Here is a 19,419-nt window from a genome sequence, read left to right on the forward strand (position 1 = left end):
GCTGAACCAAGATGGTGGAGTAGAAGGATGTGCTCTCACTCCCTCTTGTGAGAACACCAGAATCACAACTAGGTGCTGGACAATCATCGACAGGAAGACACTGGAACTCACCAAAAAAGATACCCCACATCCAAACACAAAGGAGAAGCCACAATGAGATGGGAGGAGGGGCGCAATCACAGCAAAATCAAATCCCATAATTGGTGGGTGGGTGACTCATAGACTGGAGAACACTTATACCACAGAAGTCCACCCACTAGAGTGAAGGTTCTGAGCCCCATGTCAGGCTTCCCAATCTGGGGGTCCGACAACAGGAGGGGGAATTCGTAGAGAAACAGACTTTGAAGCCTAGTGGAATTTGATTGCAGGACTTCGACAGGACTGGGGGAAACAGAGACTCCACTCTTGGTGGGCACACACAAAGTAGTGTGCGCATCGGGACCCAGAGGAAGAAGCAGTGACCCCAGGAGAGACTGAACCAGACATACCTGCTAGTGTTGGAGGGTCTCCTGCAGAGGCGGGGGTGGCTGTGGCTCATCGTGGGGACAAGAACATGGGCAGCAGAAGTTCTGGGAAGTACTCCTTGGCGTGAGCCCTCCCAGAGTCTGCCATTAGCCCTACCAAAGAGCCCAGGTAGGCTCCACTGTTGGGTTGCCTCAGGCTAAACAACCAACAGGGAGGGAACCCAGCCCCACCCATCAGCAGTCAAGCAGATTAAAGTTTTACTGAGCTCTGCCCACCAGAGCAAAAGTCAGTTCTACCCACCACCAGTCCCTCCCATCAGGAAACCTGCACAAGCCTCTAAGATAGCCTCATCCACCAGAGGGCAGACAGGAGAAACAAGAAGAACTATAATCCTGCAGCCTGTGGAACAAAAACCACACTCACAGAAAGACAGACAAGATGAAAAGGCACAGGGCTATGTACCAGATGAAGGAACACGATAAAACCCCAGAAAAACAACTAAATGAAGTGGAGACAGGCAACCTTCCAGAAAAAGAATTCAGAATAATGATAGTGAAGATGATCCAGGACCTCGGAAAAACAATGGAGGCAAAGATTGAAAAGATGCAAGAAATGTTTAACAAAGACCTAGAAGAGTTAAAGAACAAACAAACAGAGATGAACAATACAATAACTGAAATGAAAACTACACTAGAAGGAATCAATAGCAGAATAACTGAGGCAGAAGAACAGATAAGTGACCTAGAAGACAGAATGGTGGAATTCACTGAGCAGAGGAGAATAAAGAAAAAAGAATGAAAAGAAATGAAGACAGCCTAAGAGACCTCTGAGACAACATTAAATGCAACAACATTCACATTATAGGGGTCCCAAAAGGAGAAGAGAGAGTGAAAGGATCCGAGAAAATATTTGAAAAGATTATAGTCGAAAACTTCCCTAACATGGGAAAGGAAATAGCCACTCAAGTCCAGGAAGTGCAGCAAGTCCCATACAGGATAAACCCAAAGAGAAACACGCCGAGACACACAGTAATCAAATTTGCAAAAATTAAAGACAAAGAAAAATTTCTGAAAGCAGCAAAGGAAAAACGACAAATAAGATACAAGGGAACTCCCATAAGGTTAACAGCTGATTTCTCAGCAGAAACTCTACAAGCCAGAAGGGAGTGGCATGATACACTTAAAGTGATGAAAGGGAAGAACCTACAACCAGGATTACTCTACCCCGCAAGGATCTCATTCAGATTCGATGGAGAAATCAAAAGCTTTACAGACAAGCAAAAGCTAAGAGAATTCAGCACCACCAAACAGGCTCTACAACAAATGCTAAAGGAACTTCTCTAAGTGGAAAACACAAGAGAAGAAAATGATCTACAGAAACAAACCCAAAAGAATTAAGAAAATGGTCATAGGAACATACATATTGATAATTACCTTAAACGTGAATGGATTAAATGCTCCAACCAAAAGACACAGGCTTGCTGAATGGATACAAACACAAGACCCATATATATGCTGTCTACAAGAGACCCACTTCAGACCTAGGGACACATACAGACTGAAAGTGAGGGGATGGAAAAAGATATTCCATGCAAATGGAAAGCAAAAGAAAGTTGGAGTAGCAATACTCATATCAGATAAAATAGACTTTAAAATAAAGAATGTTAAAAGAGACAAGGAAAGATACTATATAATGATCAAGGGATCAATCCAAGAAGAAAATATAACAATTATAAATATATATGCACCTAACATAGGACCACCTCAATATATAAGGTAACTGCTAACAGCTGTAAAAGAGGAAATCAACAATAAAACAATAACAGTGGGGGACTTTAACACCTCACTTACACCAATGGACAGATCATCCAAAATGAAAATAAATAAGGAAAGAGAAGCTTTAAATGACACAATAGACCAGACAGATTTAATTGATATTTATAGGACATTCCATCCAAAAACAGCAGATTACACTTTATTCTCAAGTGCACATGGAACATTCTCCAGGATAGATCACATATTGGGTCACAAATCAAGCCTCAGTAAATTTAAGAAAATTGAAATCGTATCAAGCCTCTTTTCTGACCACAATGCTATGAGATTAGAAATGAATTACAGGGGAAAAACGTAAAAAACACAAACACATGGAGGCTAAACACTACGTTACTAAGTAACCAAGAGATCACTGAAGAAATCAAAGAGGAAATCAAAAAATACCTAGAGACAAATGACAATGAAAACACAACAGTCCAAAACCTATGAGATGCAGCAAAAGCAGTCTTAAGAGGGAAGTTTATAGCTATAGAAGCCTACCTCAAGAAACAAGAAAAATCTCAAATAAATAATCTAACCTTACACCTAAAGGAACTAGAGAAAGAAGAACAAACAAAACCCAAAGTTAGCAGAAGGAAAAAAAACATAAAGATCAGAGCAGAAATAAGTGAAACAGAAACAAAGAAAACAATAGCAAAGATCAATAAAACTAAAAGCTGGTTCTTTGAGAAGATAAACAAAATTGATAAACCATTAGCCAGATTCATCAAGAAAAAGAAGAAGAGGATTCAAATCAATAAAATTAGAAATGAAAAAGAAGTTACAACAGACACCACAGAAATACAAAGCATCTTAAGAGACTACTACAAGCAACTCTATGCCAATAAAATGGGCAACCTGAAAGAAATGGACAAATTCTTAGAAAGGTGTAACCTTCCCAGACTGAACCAGGAAGAAATAGAAAATATGAACAGACCAATCACAAGTAATTAAATTGAAACTGTGATTAAAAATCTTCCAGCAAACAAAAGTAGAGGACCAGATGCCTTCACTGGTGAATTCTATCAAACATTTAGAAGAGAGCTAACACCCATCCTTCTCAAACTCTTCCAGAAAATTGTGGAGGAAGGAACACTCCCAAACTCATTCTATGAGGCCACCATCATCCTGATACCAAAACCAGACAAGATACTACAAAAAAAGAAAATTACAGACCAATATCACTGATGAATATAGATGCAAAGGTCCCCAACAAAATACTAGCAAACAGAATCCAACAATGCATTAAAAGGATCATACACCATGATCAAGTGAGATTTATCCCAGGGATGCAAGGATTCTTCAATATACACAAATCAATCAATGTGATACACCATATTAACAAACTGAAGAATAAAAACCATATGATCATCTCAGTAGATGCAGAAAAAGCTTTTGACAAAATTCAACACCCATTTATAATAAAATCTCTCCAGAAAGTGGGCATAGAGGGAACCTATCTCAAAATAATAAAGGTCATATATGACAAACCCACAGCAAACATCATTCTCAATGGTGAAAAACTGAAAGCATTTCCTCTAATATCAGGAACAAGACAAGGATGTCCACTCTCACCGCTATTATTCAACATAGTTTTGGAAGTCCTAGCCTTGGCAATCAGAGAAGAAAAAGAAATAAATCTTAAAGATGCCACCAGAAAACTACTAGAGCTAATCAAAGAATTTGGTAAAGTTGCAGGATACAAAATTAATGCACAGAAATCTCTGGCATTCCTATACATTAATGATGAAAAATCTGAAAGAGAAAGTAAGGAAACACTCCCATTTACCACTGCAACAAAAAGAAAAAAATACCTAGGAATAAACCTACCTAGGGAGACAAAAGACCTGTATGCAGAAAACTATAAGACACTGATGAAAGAAATTAAAGATGACACAAACAGATGGAGAGGTATAGCATGTTCTTGGATTGGAAGAATCAATATTGTGAAAATGACTATACTACCCAAAGCAATCTACAGATTCAATGCAATCCCTATCAAATTACCAATGGCATTTTTTACAGAACTAGATCAAAAAATCTTAAAATTTGTATGGAGACACAAAAGACCCCGAATAGCCAAACAGTCTTGAGGGAAAAAAATGGAGCTGGAGGAATCAGACTCCCTGACTTCAGGGTATACTACAAAGCTACAGTAATCAAGACAATATGGTACTAGCACAAAAACAGAAACATAGATCAATGGAACAAGATAAGAAGCCCAGAGGTAAACCCACGCACCTATGGTCAACTAATCTATGACAAAAGAGGCAAGGATATATAATGGAGAAAAGACAATCTCTTTAATAAGTGGTGCTGGGAAAACTGGACAGCTACATGTGAAAGAATGATATTAGAACACTCCCTAACACCATACACAAAAATAAACTCAAAATGGATTAGAGACCTAAATGTAAGACCGGACACTATAAAACTCTTAGAGGAAAACATAGGAAGAACACTCTTTGACATTAATCACAGCAAGATCTTTTTTGATCCATCTCCTACAATAATGGAAACAAAAATAAACAAATGGGACCTAATGAAACTTAAAAGCTTTTGCACAGCAAAGGAAACCATAAACAAGATGAAAAGACAACCCTCAGAATGGGAGAAAATATTTGCAAACAAATCCACGGACAAAGGATTAATCTCCAAAATATATAAACAGCTCATACAGCTCAATATTAAAAAAACAAACAACCCAATCCAAAAATGGGCAGAAGACCTAAATAGACATATCTCCAAATAAGACATACAGATGGGCAAGAAGCACATGAAAAGCTGCTCAAGATCACTAATTATTAGAGAAATGCAAATCAAAACTACAATGAGGTATCACCTCACTCACACCAGTTAGAATGGGCTTCATCCGAAAGTCTACAAACAACAAATGCTGGAGAGGGTGTGGAGAAAAGAGAACCCTCTTGCACTGTTGGTGGGGATGTAAACTGATACAGCCACTATGGAGAACAGTATGGAGGTTCCTTAAAAAACTAAAAATAGAATTACCATATGATCCAGCAATCCCACTACTGGGCATATACCCAGAGAAAACCACAATTCAAAAAGACACATGCACCCCAATGTTCATTGCAGCCCTATTTACAATAGCCAGGTCATGGAAGCAACCTAAATGCCCATCAACAGACGAATGGATAAAGAAGATGTGGTACATGTATACAATGGAATATTACTCAGCCATAAAAAGGAACAAAATTGGATCATTTGTTGAGACGTGGATGGATCTAGAGACTGTCATACAGACTGAAGTAAGTCAGAAAGAGAAAAACAAATATCGTATATTAACGCATATATGTGGAACCTAGAAAAATGGTACAGATGAACCGGTTTGCAGGGCAGAAATTGAGACACAGATGTAGAGAACAAACGTATGGACACCAAAGGGGGAAAACCATGGGGGATTGGCAATGGTGGTGGGATGAATTGGGCGATTGGGATTGACATGTATACACTGATGTGTGTAAAATTGATGACTAATAAGAACCTGCTGTATAAAAAAAAAAAGAAAAAAACCTAAAAAAAAAAAACAAATCAAAGAAAAAAAGCAGGAAATGTAAAAGTGAAAGTTTAAATCCTGTTTCATCACAAGGGTCCCTTTATCATTTCACATCCATAAGCTCTGAATGGTTTAAAACAGTGGTTCTCAAGTGTCACCTGAGCATCCCTGGAGTTCCAAGACCTAACCATTCAAGGGGTCCAAGAGGCCAAAACTATTTTCACAATAACAGTAAACGTTATTTCCATTTTCATTCTGTTTTAAATGTACAGTGGAGTTTTCCAGAGTCAAGATATGTGATAACATCATAGTTCCAATGGCTAATAGAATGTATGATTGTGTGTGCTTGTATTTTAAATTTTTCAGTTTTATTTTCCAATACAGTAAACATCAGTAGATACAACCTACTTAAACAAAAGTTCCTTGGAATTCTCAATAATTTTTAAAAGTATAAAAGGATCCTATATCTGCCTCATAAAAAAATAACAAATAAATAAATAAAAGGATCTTAAAGCCAAAAACTTTCAGAATTACTGTTTTAAAAGATTGTGTCTATCAAATCATCATTAAGGTATGATTACTTTCCCCCACTTTTAATAATCAAAGACCACACACATACACACACACACACACACACACACACACACAGAGTCTGCTAATCAAAACATCTGGTTGGCTTAAGCTCATCCGTGTAACACCACTAAAATGAAATAATTAAAGTTGAAATACAATTGACATGTTAGCAAGTGAAGCTTTACTCTAGGTAAAGGTCAGAATTCAAATAAGCATTTTATAAAATTGGAAAAATCTTAGACTCTAATAATTTACCTCTGAGAATGCCTAAGAAGTACAGAGATTCCAAACTGATTACTTTAGGGTATTGAAACATACATAGAAACATGTGAGTTAAAGCTTACATTTTAAAAATATCTTTTTCTTATGCTTGTAAATATCCTGTTTTCAAAACATGGATACCAACAATAACACGTGCCTTATTTACGTCAAATCCTTCAATTAAATTTGCAAAAACAAAAGAAAAAAGAATTAGGAATATGAAGGCTGTGAGCATTTCAAATATTTTAGTGTACCTCTCTCCAGAGGGAAATTTGCACTGCAGAATTTACCTGATCTGGATGTCTGCAAATCCTTCATTCCTACTGTTTTATTAGGAACAGAATCTTTCACTCCAACTGCAGGCTGAATGGGTTTTGAAACAAGTTGATTAATAAATAATGTACATTTGATACAATCTGTAGTTAATAATTCAAGATAAAAATATAAGTTTTTACCTGCAAGTGAGGATATTTTTCAGGAGAATCTAAAAGGCAAAAGGGACATAGAATCAATTACATGTAACTATGAAAGCCACCTATATATTCATGCAGTTAGTACTGAGCAGAATCCTCATGCTTGGCCTTGGCAGTGAATACTTTAGGTTTTGGTGTTTTGTTTCTTGGGGGAAGTTAGGACGGCAACAAGACAGACATATGAATCCACTATAGATACTGAAGAAAAAATAGGAGTACAGGTTTAATAAAACATGCAGTTAAGATTTCAAAAGTAAGATTATGTTCCAAAAGCCTTTATAAAATAGAAAAATGCACATGTACCAATGTGAACATGCTGATGGATGAGGAGAAAAGTGATCTTTAATCAGAGGAACAAATCATGACCCCGAGAAGGTAAATGTGAAAGCTGATGGTAAAATGCAACAGCATATCTTGAATGCAATACAGCAGCATCATTTACACCATTATACTACAAGTGTTTATCATGTTCTTCAATTTGTCCTGTAATTTAGGAAGTGCACAGCTGGGATGACAGTTCAGTTGAATGCATATTATACATTTCTCATCAGAGAAAGTGTTATGAACTGATCAGCTTGGATATACACTTGTAGAATAATAGTTCATAAAAATATTCATTTTTTTTCCATACCCATGTGGGGTACTGGTATGCCTACATTTCTTGGATCCTCTAGTTTAGTCATCTTAAAGTTTCTCGATCCACTCATGCAAGAAGGTATATAAGGCACATCTAAGAAATAATGTATTATAAGTTTTCAATATCGAAGTACGATTATCAAAAAGGAAAAAGTAAATTTTACTGCCACAGAATTATTAGATATTAAAAATCTTTAATATTTCAAAATCAGTGTAGTATTTACTAAAAATAACAATTTTAGCATTTAGGGAATGAACTCTATTAATTTCTTTTGTTTCCAAAATTAGTTTGGTTCAGTATATCATGCTAATGTTTAAAAGGATTTTTGTGAAACAATTATCATCAAAAAATTAGCTATCTTATGGACTCCCCTGGCGGTCTAGTGGTTAAGACCCCATGCTTCTACTGCAGGGGACACGGGTTCAATCCCTGGTCGGGGAAATTAGGATCCCACATGCCAGCCGAGCAGCCAAAAAAACAAACAAAAAAAAACTATCTTGAAAAAAAAAAAACAGCCAATGCTTCCATATTCAAATTAATCTCATTTGAATAACACATACCAACACAACATATATCTTTGATGCCTGATAGTTACAAGGAGGAGCTGGGGTTTACCTCAATTCTAGCACCCACTCCTGCTTCCAGTATTCTCTGGGGCAGCAATGACGTAACCTTGTTTCAGTGTAAATACACTGAAGTCATCTAACAAGAGTTCTCTCAAGTTTCCTCATCACCTCCACAATCACCTCCCTAACATCCTTCTTTCCTCCCTCTTTCCTTTCACTATATTCTTTCCTCTTCAAAGATAGTCTCTGGATCTTAATTCTTAATTCTGGTCTTAATTCTTCCCCTTTTACATTCTTTTTATGGATCATCCCCACCACTTCTTTTTTCCTCTTTGCTTAGCAGTGGTACCTTACATCTATAAGTTCTACTTTAACGCTTTGCTACCCTCTGGCTATAAACACGCTCAGAAAGAAAAAGAAAATAATGCTTTTCCTTGATCCTGTTCTGTCTTGAACTATCCAGCGGCTCCTCTTCCAGATTTCTCTAAATGCAAGCCTACACCCTTGCTACTCTGAGAGCTTGTCAGAAATGCACAACCCCAGACCTGCTGCTCAGCATGTGCACTTTTCACAAGGTCCCCAGGGGACTAATTAAAATTTGAGAAACTCTGATCTATGAGTCTGCTTCTACATTCCCACAGTAAGAGTGGGAAAGCTTTACTGTTCGTCTCTGACAAGTGTTGGTGCTGGAAGCTCACTTCAAATTTGTCTCATGTTTCAAATACTCTTCTCTTCCTTTTTCTAAAGACCTATTTTACTTTGCCACCGTCCTCCACAGACCCCTGCTTCCTTTTCCTTCATTTATTCCCTGTAACCTCTGCCTCTCTCATTCTTTATTCCTTCTTTCCTCTTCCTCATTTCCCGACTTTCCTTAGGTTGTAGAGTACCTTGAAACGGAATTAATAATTTAGCTCCTTAAAGGGGACTATCAATTTAATCTGTGGCTGACACCAGATAAGATACACAGCTTCCCTCCTTTTCTCATCTTTTTCCTCAGTATGCATTTGACAGGTGATTTTCTTTTCTTTTTTTTTTTTTTTACATCAACAGTGTTATATTTTGTAATAGTTTTCAGAATATAAGCTGCATAGCTTTTTAGAATAAAAAATGATTTAACTTCAGGTACATGCTTTAGGACACTTGGTTAAACAAAAAGCAAACTGTGTCTTTGAGGACCACCTCAAAAGGGTGACACACTTCACAGTGTAACTTGATAACAGACATGGAGATAGATGATTATATCATGGCATGTCATCTACAAAAGAACATCTGGACAGTCAGAACTTAAATAGAACACAGCACACAGTTAAGTATTCAAGCACTGCTTTTTGGCCAAATAAAAACTGCCTAAAAACTGTTGATGGATTTTTGACTAGAAAAAAAGATGTAGCTGCTTAGTTCTTCTGATACAGCACTTCTTTTCCAGAATGAGACAGGCTCAGTTCAACTTGAAATCAGTGTGAGGAATGATTCTTCCTCTTAACCGACAGGTGATTTTCTTTGGCTATTAGAATATATCAGAATTCCCATTTCAAATCAACATGCTGCCAAATGACTTTTTCATAAAAATACAGTTCTTACCTTCTACTTGTCCATTTAATATATTTTTTCCTCTTTGACCTGCAGCTCCAGATAAATGATCAACATACTTCTGTGGAAGACTCTCAGAGATACTCTGTTAAAATTGATATTAATAATGAGTTGCATAAAGATTTCCTAATCCCCTTCTAATACCTGAAAATACCCTACTTTTGAAAATTTTCCTACTTTACAAGCAATTAGATTTAAAAATAAGAGAAGCATGGATTGAAAACCCAAACATTTAAATAGAAAACTTCATACACACTCTCTAGATCAAGTATATCTTTTATCTTCATTTGGCTACTGACTCTGTAAACTGAGCATGGAAAGCCAGAGGAATTATTTTCACAGACAAAATACTGACTTACAGGCACACTTCAGCAAAGAATTAACTTCAAAATACCTAACTCTACTTTGCATTCCCTGTCAAAAGAAGAGAGTATTTTTTAAAAATATGTATTTAAATAAATTCTTTAATAAGTACACTTGCTATAAATTTAAAATATTTCTAAAGACAGACATTTTTTAGTATTAAAATAATATACTTGGCATGAAAAGAAACCATGAAGTATGTCATGTTGAGCATAAACAGAACACTGTAGAAGCTGCTTCACTTAGGTAAACAAGGGCTTACAAGAATCTGTTATTTGATAAAATTTTTATTGATAGGAAAACTAGTTGAATAAAAGAGCGAAGTAGTAAGAAAAACTTTTATGTTTAAATAATAGCAAAAAATTTAAATATAGTTATGCAACTCTTCAAAAAAGTACAGCAAGCTTTAATAAGGGAAGAATAAGAACATTTATTTATCATCTAAATGTGCCAAGCTTTTATTATGCACATTTTACTTTCTACATACAACAACAATGATAAAAATGATTGTAAGGACAGTTACCCCACTTCCTGTTTCCTGGTCATTCCAAGATGCGAGAGTGAAATGATGAAGAGATGGGATCTGCTGTTCTCTCTGTTCAGAATGTCCCTCCCCTGGACCCTCACATGACAGGCTCCTTCCCATCCTCCCCTTGGTAGCTTTTCTCACATGCAGATCTTTTCTGACTACCTAATTCCACTCCCACTCCCATCCCCATCCTAACTACAAACTCTCTCAATGTTGTCTAACTTAACATTCTCCATTTTCTTTTTCTTTTTTTTTGCGGTACGCGGGCCTCTCACTGTTGTGGCCTCTCCCGTTGTGGAGCACAGGCTCCGGACACGCAGGCTCAGCGGCCATGGCTCACGGGCCCAGCCGCTCCACGGCATGTGGGATCTTCCCGGACCAGGGCACGAACCCGTGTCCCCTGCGTCAGCAGGTGGACTCTCAACCACTGCGCCACCAGGGAAGCCCTCTCCATTTTCTTTACATGAAGGACTTAACAGTGACTTATAAAGGATTCCTGTTTGGTTTTATGTTCCCACCACTACAGCCTAACCCCTCAATTGGTACAGTCAGTGTCTAACTGCCCAGCACATAGTTGGTATTCAATGACAGGAATTTATTTAAGATCAAAACATTTAAAATGTCGAGAGCACCTCAAGTACCAAAGCACTTGATACCTATAGGAGATCTCCGATAACAGTCTATAGAAACTTAACATACCCCAAACTAGAAATCCACATGCCCGTTCTAATTTTCCTATTCTTAACACTACTGTCATTTTATTGTCCTTCAGGTTTTAAAAAAGTGCCCCAGCATTTACTGAGTCACTAATTGCGACTGTGATCATTTTTGTCTTACATTTCTATAGCACCCTTTACAGTTTACAATGTGTGTTCACAGGTGTTACCACATCTGTTCCCTACACATACCTGAGAAGTGGGTACCAGTATCATTTTTACAAAGGAGGTCACTGACGCTCAAACAGGGTAGACAAGTTTTTCCGAGATCCCACAGCTAGTGACAGAACCAGGATGCTACCATGTCTTTTGACTTTAAACAGTGCTGTATCACTGCAGCAGCTGCCTATATCTAACAGATCAGGCCCTTCTTATTTCTTTCCATAGCTGTCACTTTACAACAGGTCATCATTACTTTATATTTACGTTACTTCAAGTACGGCTGCCATAAAGGTACTCAACGCACACTAGTTTAACTATCCAAAATGGTGTGTAACTATTAAAACATCGCTAAACCAAACTGTGGTTATTATAACGCCACATACTTATTATTCCCCATTCTTTTGCTTCTCTTGAAATGTTCCTTGAGATCTATTTGACAATCCAAATGTAATAATACTTTCAAGTCTCAGGCACTACCTTTTTCAGGTCTAAGTGGTAAAAAACTACATTTCAACCTGTTTCTCTCTGAACCTCACTAGGAGTTTTACACATCCATATGTACCAAAGAAACATACATTTGCTTGGGAGACTGGGACTGACAGATACACCCTACTATATATAAAATAGATCAATAATAAGGACCTACTGTATAGCACAGGGAACTCTACTGAATACTCTGTAATGGCCTATATGGGGAAGGAATCGAAAAAAGAGTGGATATATGTATAACTGATTCACTTTGCTGTATATCTGAAACTAACACAACATTGTAAATCAACTATACTCCAACAAAAATTAAAAAAAAAAAGAAAAGAAACATACATTTGGCCATAGGCTGACCTGGAATAATGCTTCAGTTTTTAGATAAATTTAACTTCAGAACCCAAACTGATTCCTTATGACTTCTGAGCCTTGGTTTTTGCTCTATACTACACTGGTTTCGTTAGGTGAATCTTGCAAATTAACAAAAGTGCACTATGTGGCAGTTATTATATTTAGCACACAATTATTTAATTAATTACAGGTTAAAAATATAAGGAAAAAATTTTGATGGGCAAATGCAAAGGTGAGAAAGTAAAGTCAAAGCATCCCCCTTTTATGTTTTAACATCACTCAGTGCTTATATTTTAAAATAAAAAAAAAATAATAGAAGACAGTACCTCAGAATCCCAAGGTGATTCTATATCTTCCTCTTCTCCTAATCCTAACGCTGACATCATATCTGTAAAATGCAGCCACAGATCCATTAATGAGAACATTTACTACTATGAATTTTAAATACCTGTATAAGTCTATCTCCATCCACAAATATTTAAATAAAATAAAGTGGCAGAAAAGAATTTCAGAGGGTCGAGGCATTTTCAGGAAGAAAAAGTTGGTAGTAGTTGGGATACTTCTGAAGAAACAGAGCAAAAGAAACATACTTAAAAAGAAATGGATAGTATATTTGGATCTACACACTTTAGATGTTTTTATACTAGCCTTTAAGCATAGAAAAAAGTTCATAAATATTCACTAACTTACCACTCCTATTATTTTTGTGTGCTCCATCAAAAGAAGTCAAATTGTTATGATCTGTTTGCTCTTGTGGAGCACTTTCAATATCAGTATCATTTTCTTTTTCTCCAATTTCTGGATTTGTTGCTCCTTCCTATAAAAATAAAACAAACACCTAATTCCAGAAAACATCATATTCATTCATTTGGTCATTCAATCAATCAGTAAGACAACAAACATTTACTGGTTCTATCAAATCATAGGCACTATCCTGGGGGAAAAGCTGGAAATATAAATAGAAGACCAATTCTGCTCTGTATTCTAGGAGAAGAAGAGCTACATGAAAACAAATAAGAACAGAAAAGTATCATTCAAAAGCTCTACAATTGATGTGAACAGAGTACAGGAAGGGCACAAAGGAAAGAGGAGTCAGCTGTATCTGGGTAACTCAGGAAATGCTGCAAAGACAGGTCTGTGTCTTAAAAGACAGACACAGTGTAGAGCGGGGATGTGAAGGGGATTCTAGAAAGGCAGCCTGAGCAAAAGGACGAGGCGTGAAGCAACATAACAAGTCACGTGGAAAACCAGAACACAGTTACCGGGAATGGTATGGAGAGACAAAACTGGAGGATCAGAGCCAAACCAAAAAAAGCAAGTGTCCTCCTAGAACATGAACTTTCTCCTTCACGTGATGGGGATCCACTACATAAGTAGAGGCATTACATCTTCACAAATATATTTTAGAAAGGTCACTCTGGCAGCAACATAAAGATGAACATCAGGGGAGCAAAACTAGAAAAGAGCATCTCAAAATTATAAGTGAGAAAGTAATAGGAAATGAAAAATGGTAAGCAGGTAGAAAATACTGAACTTGATGAGCAACAGGATGTGGTGATTTCAGGGAGGGATGGAGTCCAGGATTTTTCCTGCTTCGGTATTTCAGTGATGTTATCTACTAGGATGGGGAAGACAGAGTAGCTTATAAAGAGTCAGGAAAGAGGAAAGCATCAGGGACAATGTCTTCAGCTTGGGGCATAAGAAATTTGAGGCACCCAGGGGACTTAGAAGAAAGATTTGGATAAATGCATTTGGATTAGTAATAGATAAACTTGTTCAGGAAAAGCATATGATGTTAAGATAAATATCTGTAAAATATACTAACCTGGTATAATTAAATGATGCAAACCTATGCAGAGTTCTGAACTTTTGAAAATATAAACAAGACTGGGGAAGAAAATTATGAGCTTCAATTTTTCGATTATATATTGCAACATTTGTTTAAGGATATAAAATATACTCTTTCATGAATATGTGCAAATATTCATTTCTGGGATATAATAGCAATAAGCATTTTTAAGTTTAATGAAAAGAGTTAATTGTAAAACACCAACTCAAGAGACTACAAGAAGATTCCTTTTCAAAAATTAATCTTAAAAGACAAGTTTTAAATTGTAGAAGAGGGCTTCCCTGGTGGCGCAGTGGTTGAGAGTCCGCCTGCTGATGCAGAGGACACGGGTTCGTGCCCCGGTCCGGGAAGATCCCACATGCTGCGGAGCGGCTGGGCCCATGAGCCATGGCCGCTGAGCCTGCATGTCCGGAGCCTGTGCTCCACAACGGGAGAGGCCACAACAGTGAGAGGCCCATGTACCGCAAAAAAAAAAAAAATTGTAGAAGAGAATGTTTATGTGATTATGGAATTATAAGGCATTTTTAAGTACTACTATGATGTACGAAAGAAACATAAAACCCTATTTTAAAATTCACATGATTTTCTTATTCACCTGTGAACAGCACGCTAATAACTCTTCCTATCTACGCCTTATAGAATGGCAGTTAAAGATTGGGGAAATGATTTAGTACTAAAAAAAATTAGTAAAACTATGATTATCCAAGTTGGAGATTTAAAAGTTCTCAGATACATCTATGATTAACAAACAGGACCCAATATTCACATGAGGGAAGAACAAAGGGACTAAAAAATCAAGTAACCAGGATTCCTGAGTTTTAGATATGAAAGAATTTACGTTAGTTTAACTTGTATAACAAAATATTTACATGCTAGTTTAACTATAAATACTGAAGTTAATAAAGTTTCTCAAGAATAACATGAAAGGTACCTATTGCTGGAGATATTTTAAAAAGTAAAAAATTGTCTTCCAGAGATAATTTTGTACACTCTGCTGGTAATTTTTCCTTCCTTATTATTTTATAATAATAAGTAGTTTATATTAGAAAAAAATCATAAATTGTGATTTCATTCATTTGATGCATGTATATGTGCCCATTATGTACAGATATTACTAGGAAAAGATAAATCAGAATCTCTCCAGAAAAAAAGATTTCTATATTTTTTTCTTTAAGACTGTGGCAGTTTAAAATTTTCTCATTTAATGACTTGAAATTAAGAACCTCATTTACATAATTAGAAATTATAATCTTAGTGAAAAACTAGATAAAATATTTATTTCCTCTCTGTCTATTCTCAAAAAGATCTAAAATGCCTACCAAGATGATACCAAACAGTAAGATAAATTAGTTAAGTAAGTTAAGTATATACCAAACAGTAAGTAAGAAACCACAAGAAGCAGAAGGGCCAAAAATTCTTAATTCATAATAAATCTGATAAGGCCTAAAACAGAGCTCATCTTGCATTATCTATGAACAAAGGTTTTGCTAGATTAAATATAAGACATAACCTTATTAATTTAAAAGTGAGAATTTTTTAGAAAGGAAAAAACTTCAGATTAAAACTAACTTCCACATGGAACTATATTCAATACCTTGTAATAAACTATAATGGAAAAGAATTGAAAAAAATAGAATATAGATATATACATATGTATAACCAAGTCATTCTGCTGTACACCTGAAACTAACACAATATTGTAAATCAATTATACTTCAATTAAAAAACAACAACAACAACCAAAAAAGGTAAGGATCAAATTCTCTTTCAGTTCTTCATAAAAATCAACTATACGTCATTCAAAAGAGTGCGAGCACTTTTTCCCATGACCTGACGTTCTCTTGTTAATTTGAATTTGAAATAATTTCTATCATATTTTATAGAGTTCCTGCTCTCACTTAACCCCACTATTTCTGTTGTGTTTGTATAATAATCTCTCTCATCTTGACCCTCATTCAATCTTTAAATTCATCTTGTCCTTCTTAAATGAATTCTTCCCCTTCATCCCCCTCCCCATCTTCATATTCATCTAGCTGTTCTTTCTAGTTGCTTTCTAATTCTTTCCTTTCATAATGGCATACTTCAGAATGGTTTACTGCCACCAACGTTCATAAATCTCAATCCTGCACATATGTTGCTCTTGTTGTTACACTGTTTTCTATCGTGATCTTGAGGAATTCCATTTCTGTAAGGGATTCTTTTCATCACCGTAAGAATCAGGGGTCTGGTATGTGAAAAAGCACAGAAAAAAAAAAGTTAAAAACAAAACAGAACAACTTACCTTTGTAAGACCAAGGCCTGCTAAAGACTTGAGAGGTTTTGGGAGAGGTTCAGGTGATGGGAAAGCAGGATGAGAGACGCCTTGGAGTCTGATTGATGGTTTGGGAAAGGTTTCGACCACATCTTCATTTTCACTATCAGAACTATTGTCCTCAAAGAAGGTTCTCTTCTCTGGTCTCACGATGCCACATTTTGCTTCTACTATAGTGAAAACAAAGTGGAGTACATGAGAACATCCATAATTTCAAATCAGTGAATAACACAAGAAGGACAGTCTTCAAATAACTTACTGTTTTTCTTGGATTGCTGAGAAGCATTCATTAGCTTTGTTAAACTTGGTTTCGGGACATTCTAGAGAAGAAAACAAGAGCTTTAAGAATAAGAAGTATTGGGAATTCCCTGGTGACCCAGTGGTTAAAACTCCATGCTTCCAAAAAAAAAAAAAAACTCCATGCTTCCACTGCAGTGGGCACGGGTTCAACCCCTGGTCGGGGAACTAAGATCCTGCACCGCTTGCGGGATCTTAATTCCCTGACCAGGGATTGAACCTGGGTCCTTGGCAGTGAGAGCGTGGAGTCCTAACCACTGGACAACCAGGGAATTCCCTGAATATACGCTTAATGGAATGCTTCAGAAAACATAGCAAAATCCCTTCATAATATGGATTTTGAGAAACAGAATTTTAATTTCTAAATTTCCATAATTTCGACTGTTATTTTAGGCTTAATGCAGAACCAAAGACAGAAACAGAGAAAAAAAAGCTCTCTCCTAACAACTCTATGATACCAAAATAAAAATTGTCCAAGAAAAAAGAACTAGATGATATATGCTATATAGTTTTGGAACTGAAAGGCCCCAGGAAAATTCTATGATTATTACAATAAGTAACTGTATCCACTAAAGATTTCATTTAAGCATGAGTATTATATAAATCACGTCAGTACGGTTGAAAAATCACAATAAGAATCCTTATCCTTGACCAAATTTCGTATTTCCTCCCTTGTGGCAAAGCGCTTCTCAATACACTTTTCCTGTTACTATCTACTTCCCAGCCCATTTTCTCTTCAGCCCCGACGTTCAGTATTTAGCAAAGTAAAAAAAAAAATTCAACTAGTCATATTTTTATAAAATGGTTTGCTCTGACCAACTTTGTATTACAAACATAAAACAATGAGAGGTAGACCACTGCTAAACTTTAAAAGTTAATACTACACAAAACTAAATTCAAAGCAGGAAAACTAATTTCACAGGAGAGAACTTTACCTTGGTATCAAAATCTAAGTCTTCATCATCTGATGTAGGCCATGAATCATCAACACCAGGTTTGTTGGAAAGCCTTCAGAGCAAAAATATGTAACAAAAATGAGTGACTTCATTTCTTTAACCAAAAACAAACAAAAATCAAGTGAAAGGTTGGTTGTCTATATATTAAATGATGTTTCTTGACATCATTAAAATGTGGCCTCTGTTTTAGAAAAGCTTTTAGTTACCTATTTCTGCTTCCACCTCTCCCAACCTATGAAATATCTAGCTAAGACCCATTCTCAGTTCCCATAACAAAGAGTGACAGCCAATATACTGGCAGAGCCTGAGAATAATTTGTTTCCACCAAAAGTCCTAAAACCTGAACTGAAAACCCAATTAATGGGTAACATAACTTTTGTTTACCAGAACTGGAACAAACCTGATGACCTAAAACAAAGTAGAAGGATATGCTGTTCCTTCTCCATTGTCCGTGCCTGGTTCAAAGACTAATCTGTGTCCGTCAAAAATGGCAGTCTTGGTTCTCCAGCAGGGAAACCACTTATTAAAGAAGGCCCCCCGGGCTATTCCGATGGCACAGTTGTTAAGAATCCACCTGCCAATGCAGGGGACACGGGTTCGAGCCCCGGCCCAGGAAGATCCCACATGCCGCGGAGCAGCTAAGCCCGTGCACCACAACTACTGAGCCTTCACTCTAGCGCCCACGAGCCACAACTACTGAACCCACACGCCACCACTTGCTCTGCAACAAGAGAAGCCACCGCAATGAGAAGCCCGCGCACCACAACGAAGAGTAGCCCCCACTCGCCGCAACTAGAGAAAGCCCACGCGCAGCAACGAAGACCCCGATGCAGCCAAAAAATAAATAAATAAATAAATTTATTTAAAAAAAAAAAAAAGAAGGCCCCATTCCTCCCCTTTACTCTAAAACAGTACAGGGAGTCCCCTGAAATGTTTGAAAGTTAAATGTACAAAAGTCAAAGAACAAATTTATATGTTTAATTTATATGTTAAACTATTCCCAGAGAGATTAAAACATTAAAAATTATAAAGTCTACTTAGTTTTCCTATAGAGGTCCTGCCTTATTCAGGTCCACATAAACAGCTAGCTCTTAAAAACCCTCATAGGCACTCAGATCCCCAAGCAGAGACAGTGCTGTAGAAACAGAGTCCTGGCAGCTGTGCCTCTCTTTCCCTATGTACTGCCTAAATATCTTCCTTCCTATAGGCTCCCCTCCCAAATCACCATTGTGCCTCACCCCTGAGGCCTGCTCAATAGCAGCCTCCAACCTTTAAGATTTCAGCTTGTGAAGGCAATGGTTCCTGAATCAAGGATGGGCTCAGGACTTCCCTGGTGGCACAGTAGTTAAGAATCCGCCTGCCAATGCAGGGGACACGGGTTCGAGCCCTGGCCTGGGAAGATCCCACATGCCCCGGAGCAACTAAGCCCATGCGCCACACTATTGAGCCTGCGCTCTAGAGCCCGTGAGCCACAACTACTGAGCCCACGTGCCACAACTATTGAAG

General features: G+C 37.0%; 1 protein-coding gene across 1 annotated transcript in view; it reads right to left on the bottom strand.

Moving 5' to 3' along the window:
* Positions 1-19,419, bottom strand: part of ANKRD26 (ankyrin repeat domain containing 26) — an 88,641-nt gene that overhangs the window by 47,128 nt on the left and 22,094 nt on the right. Inside the window, exons 7-15 of the mRNA XM_065871914.1 lie at positions 17,893-17,965; positions 16,920-16,980; positions 16,631-16,830; positions 13,191-13,317; positions 12,827-12,888; positions 9,888-9,981; positions 7,735-7,833; positions 7,086-7,114; positions 6,921-6,993 (exon numbers count right to left, since the gene is read on the bottom strand). Coding sequence (XP_065727986.1) covers positions 6,921-6,993; positions 7,086-7,114; positions 7,735-7,833; positions 9,888-9,981; positions 12,827-12,888; positions 13,191-13,317; positions 16,631-16,830; positions 16,920-16,980; positions 17,893-17,965 — 818 coding nt within the window. The remainder of the gene's footprint in view (positions 1-6,920; positions 6,994-7,085; positions 7,115-7,734; positions 7,834-9,887; positions 9,982-12,826; positions 12,889-13,190; positions 13,318-16,630; positions 16,831-16,919; positions 16,981-17,892; positions 17,966-19,419) is intronic.

Source organism: Phocoena phocoena, chromosome 2, assembly GCF_963924675.1.
Source record: "Phocoena phocoena chromosome 2, mPhoPho1.1, whole genome shotgun sequence".
Lineage (NCBI taxonomy): Eukaryota > Metazoa > Chordata > Mammalia > Artiodactyla > Phocoenidae > Phocoena > Phocoena phocoena.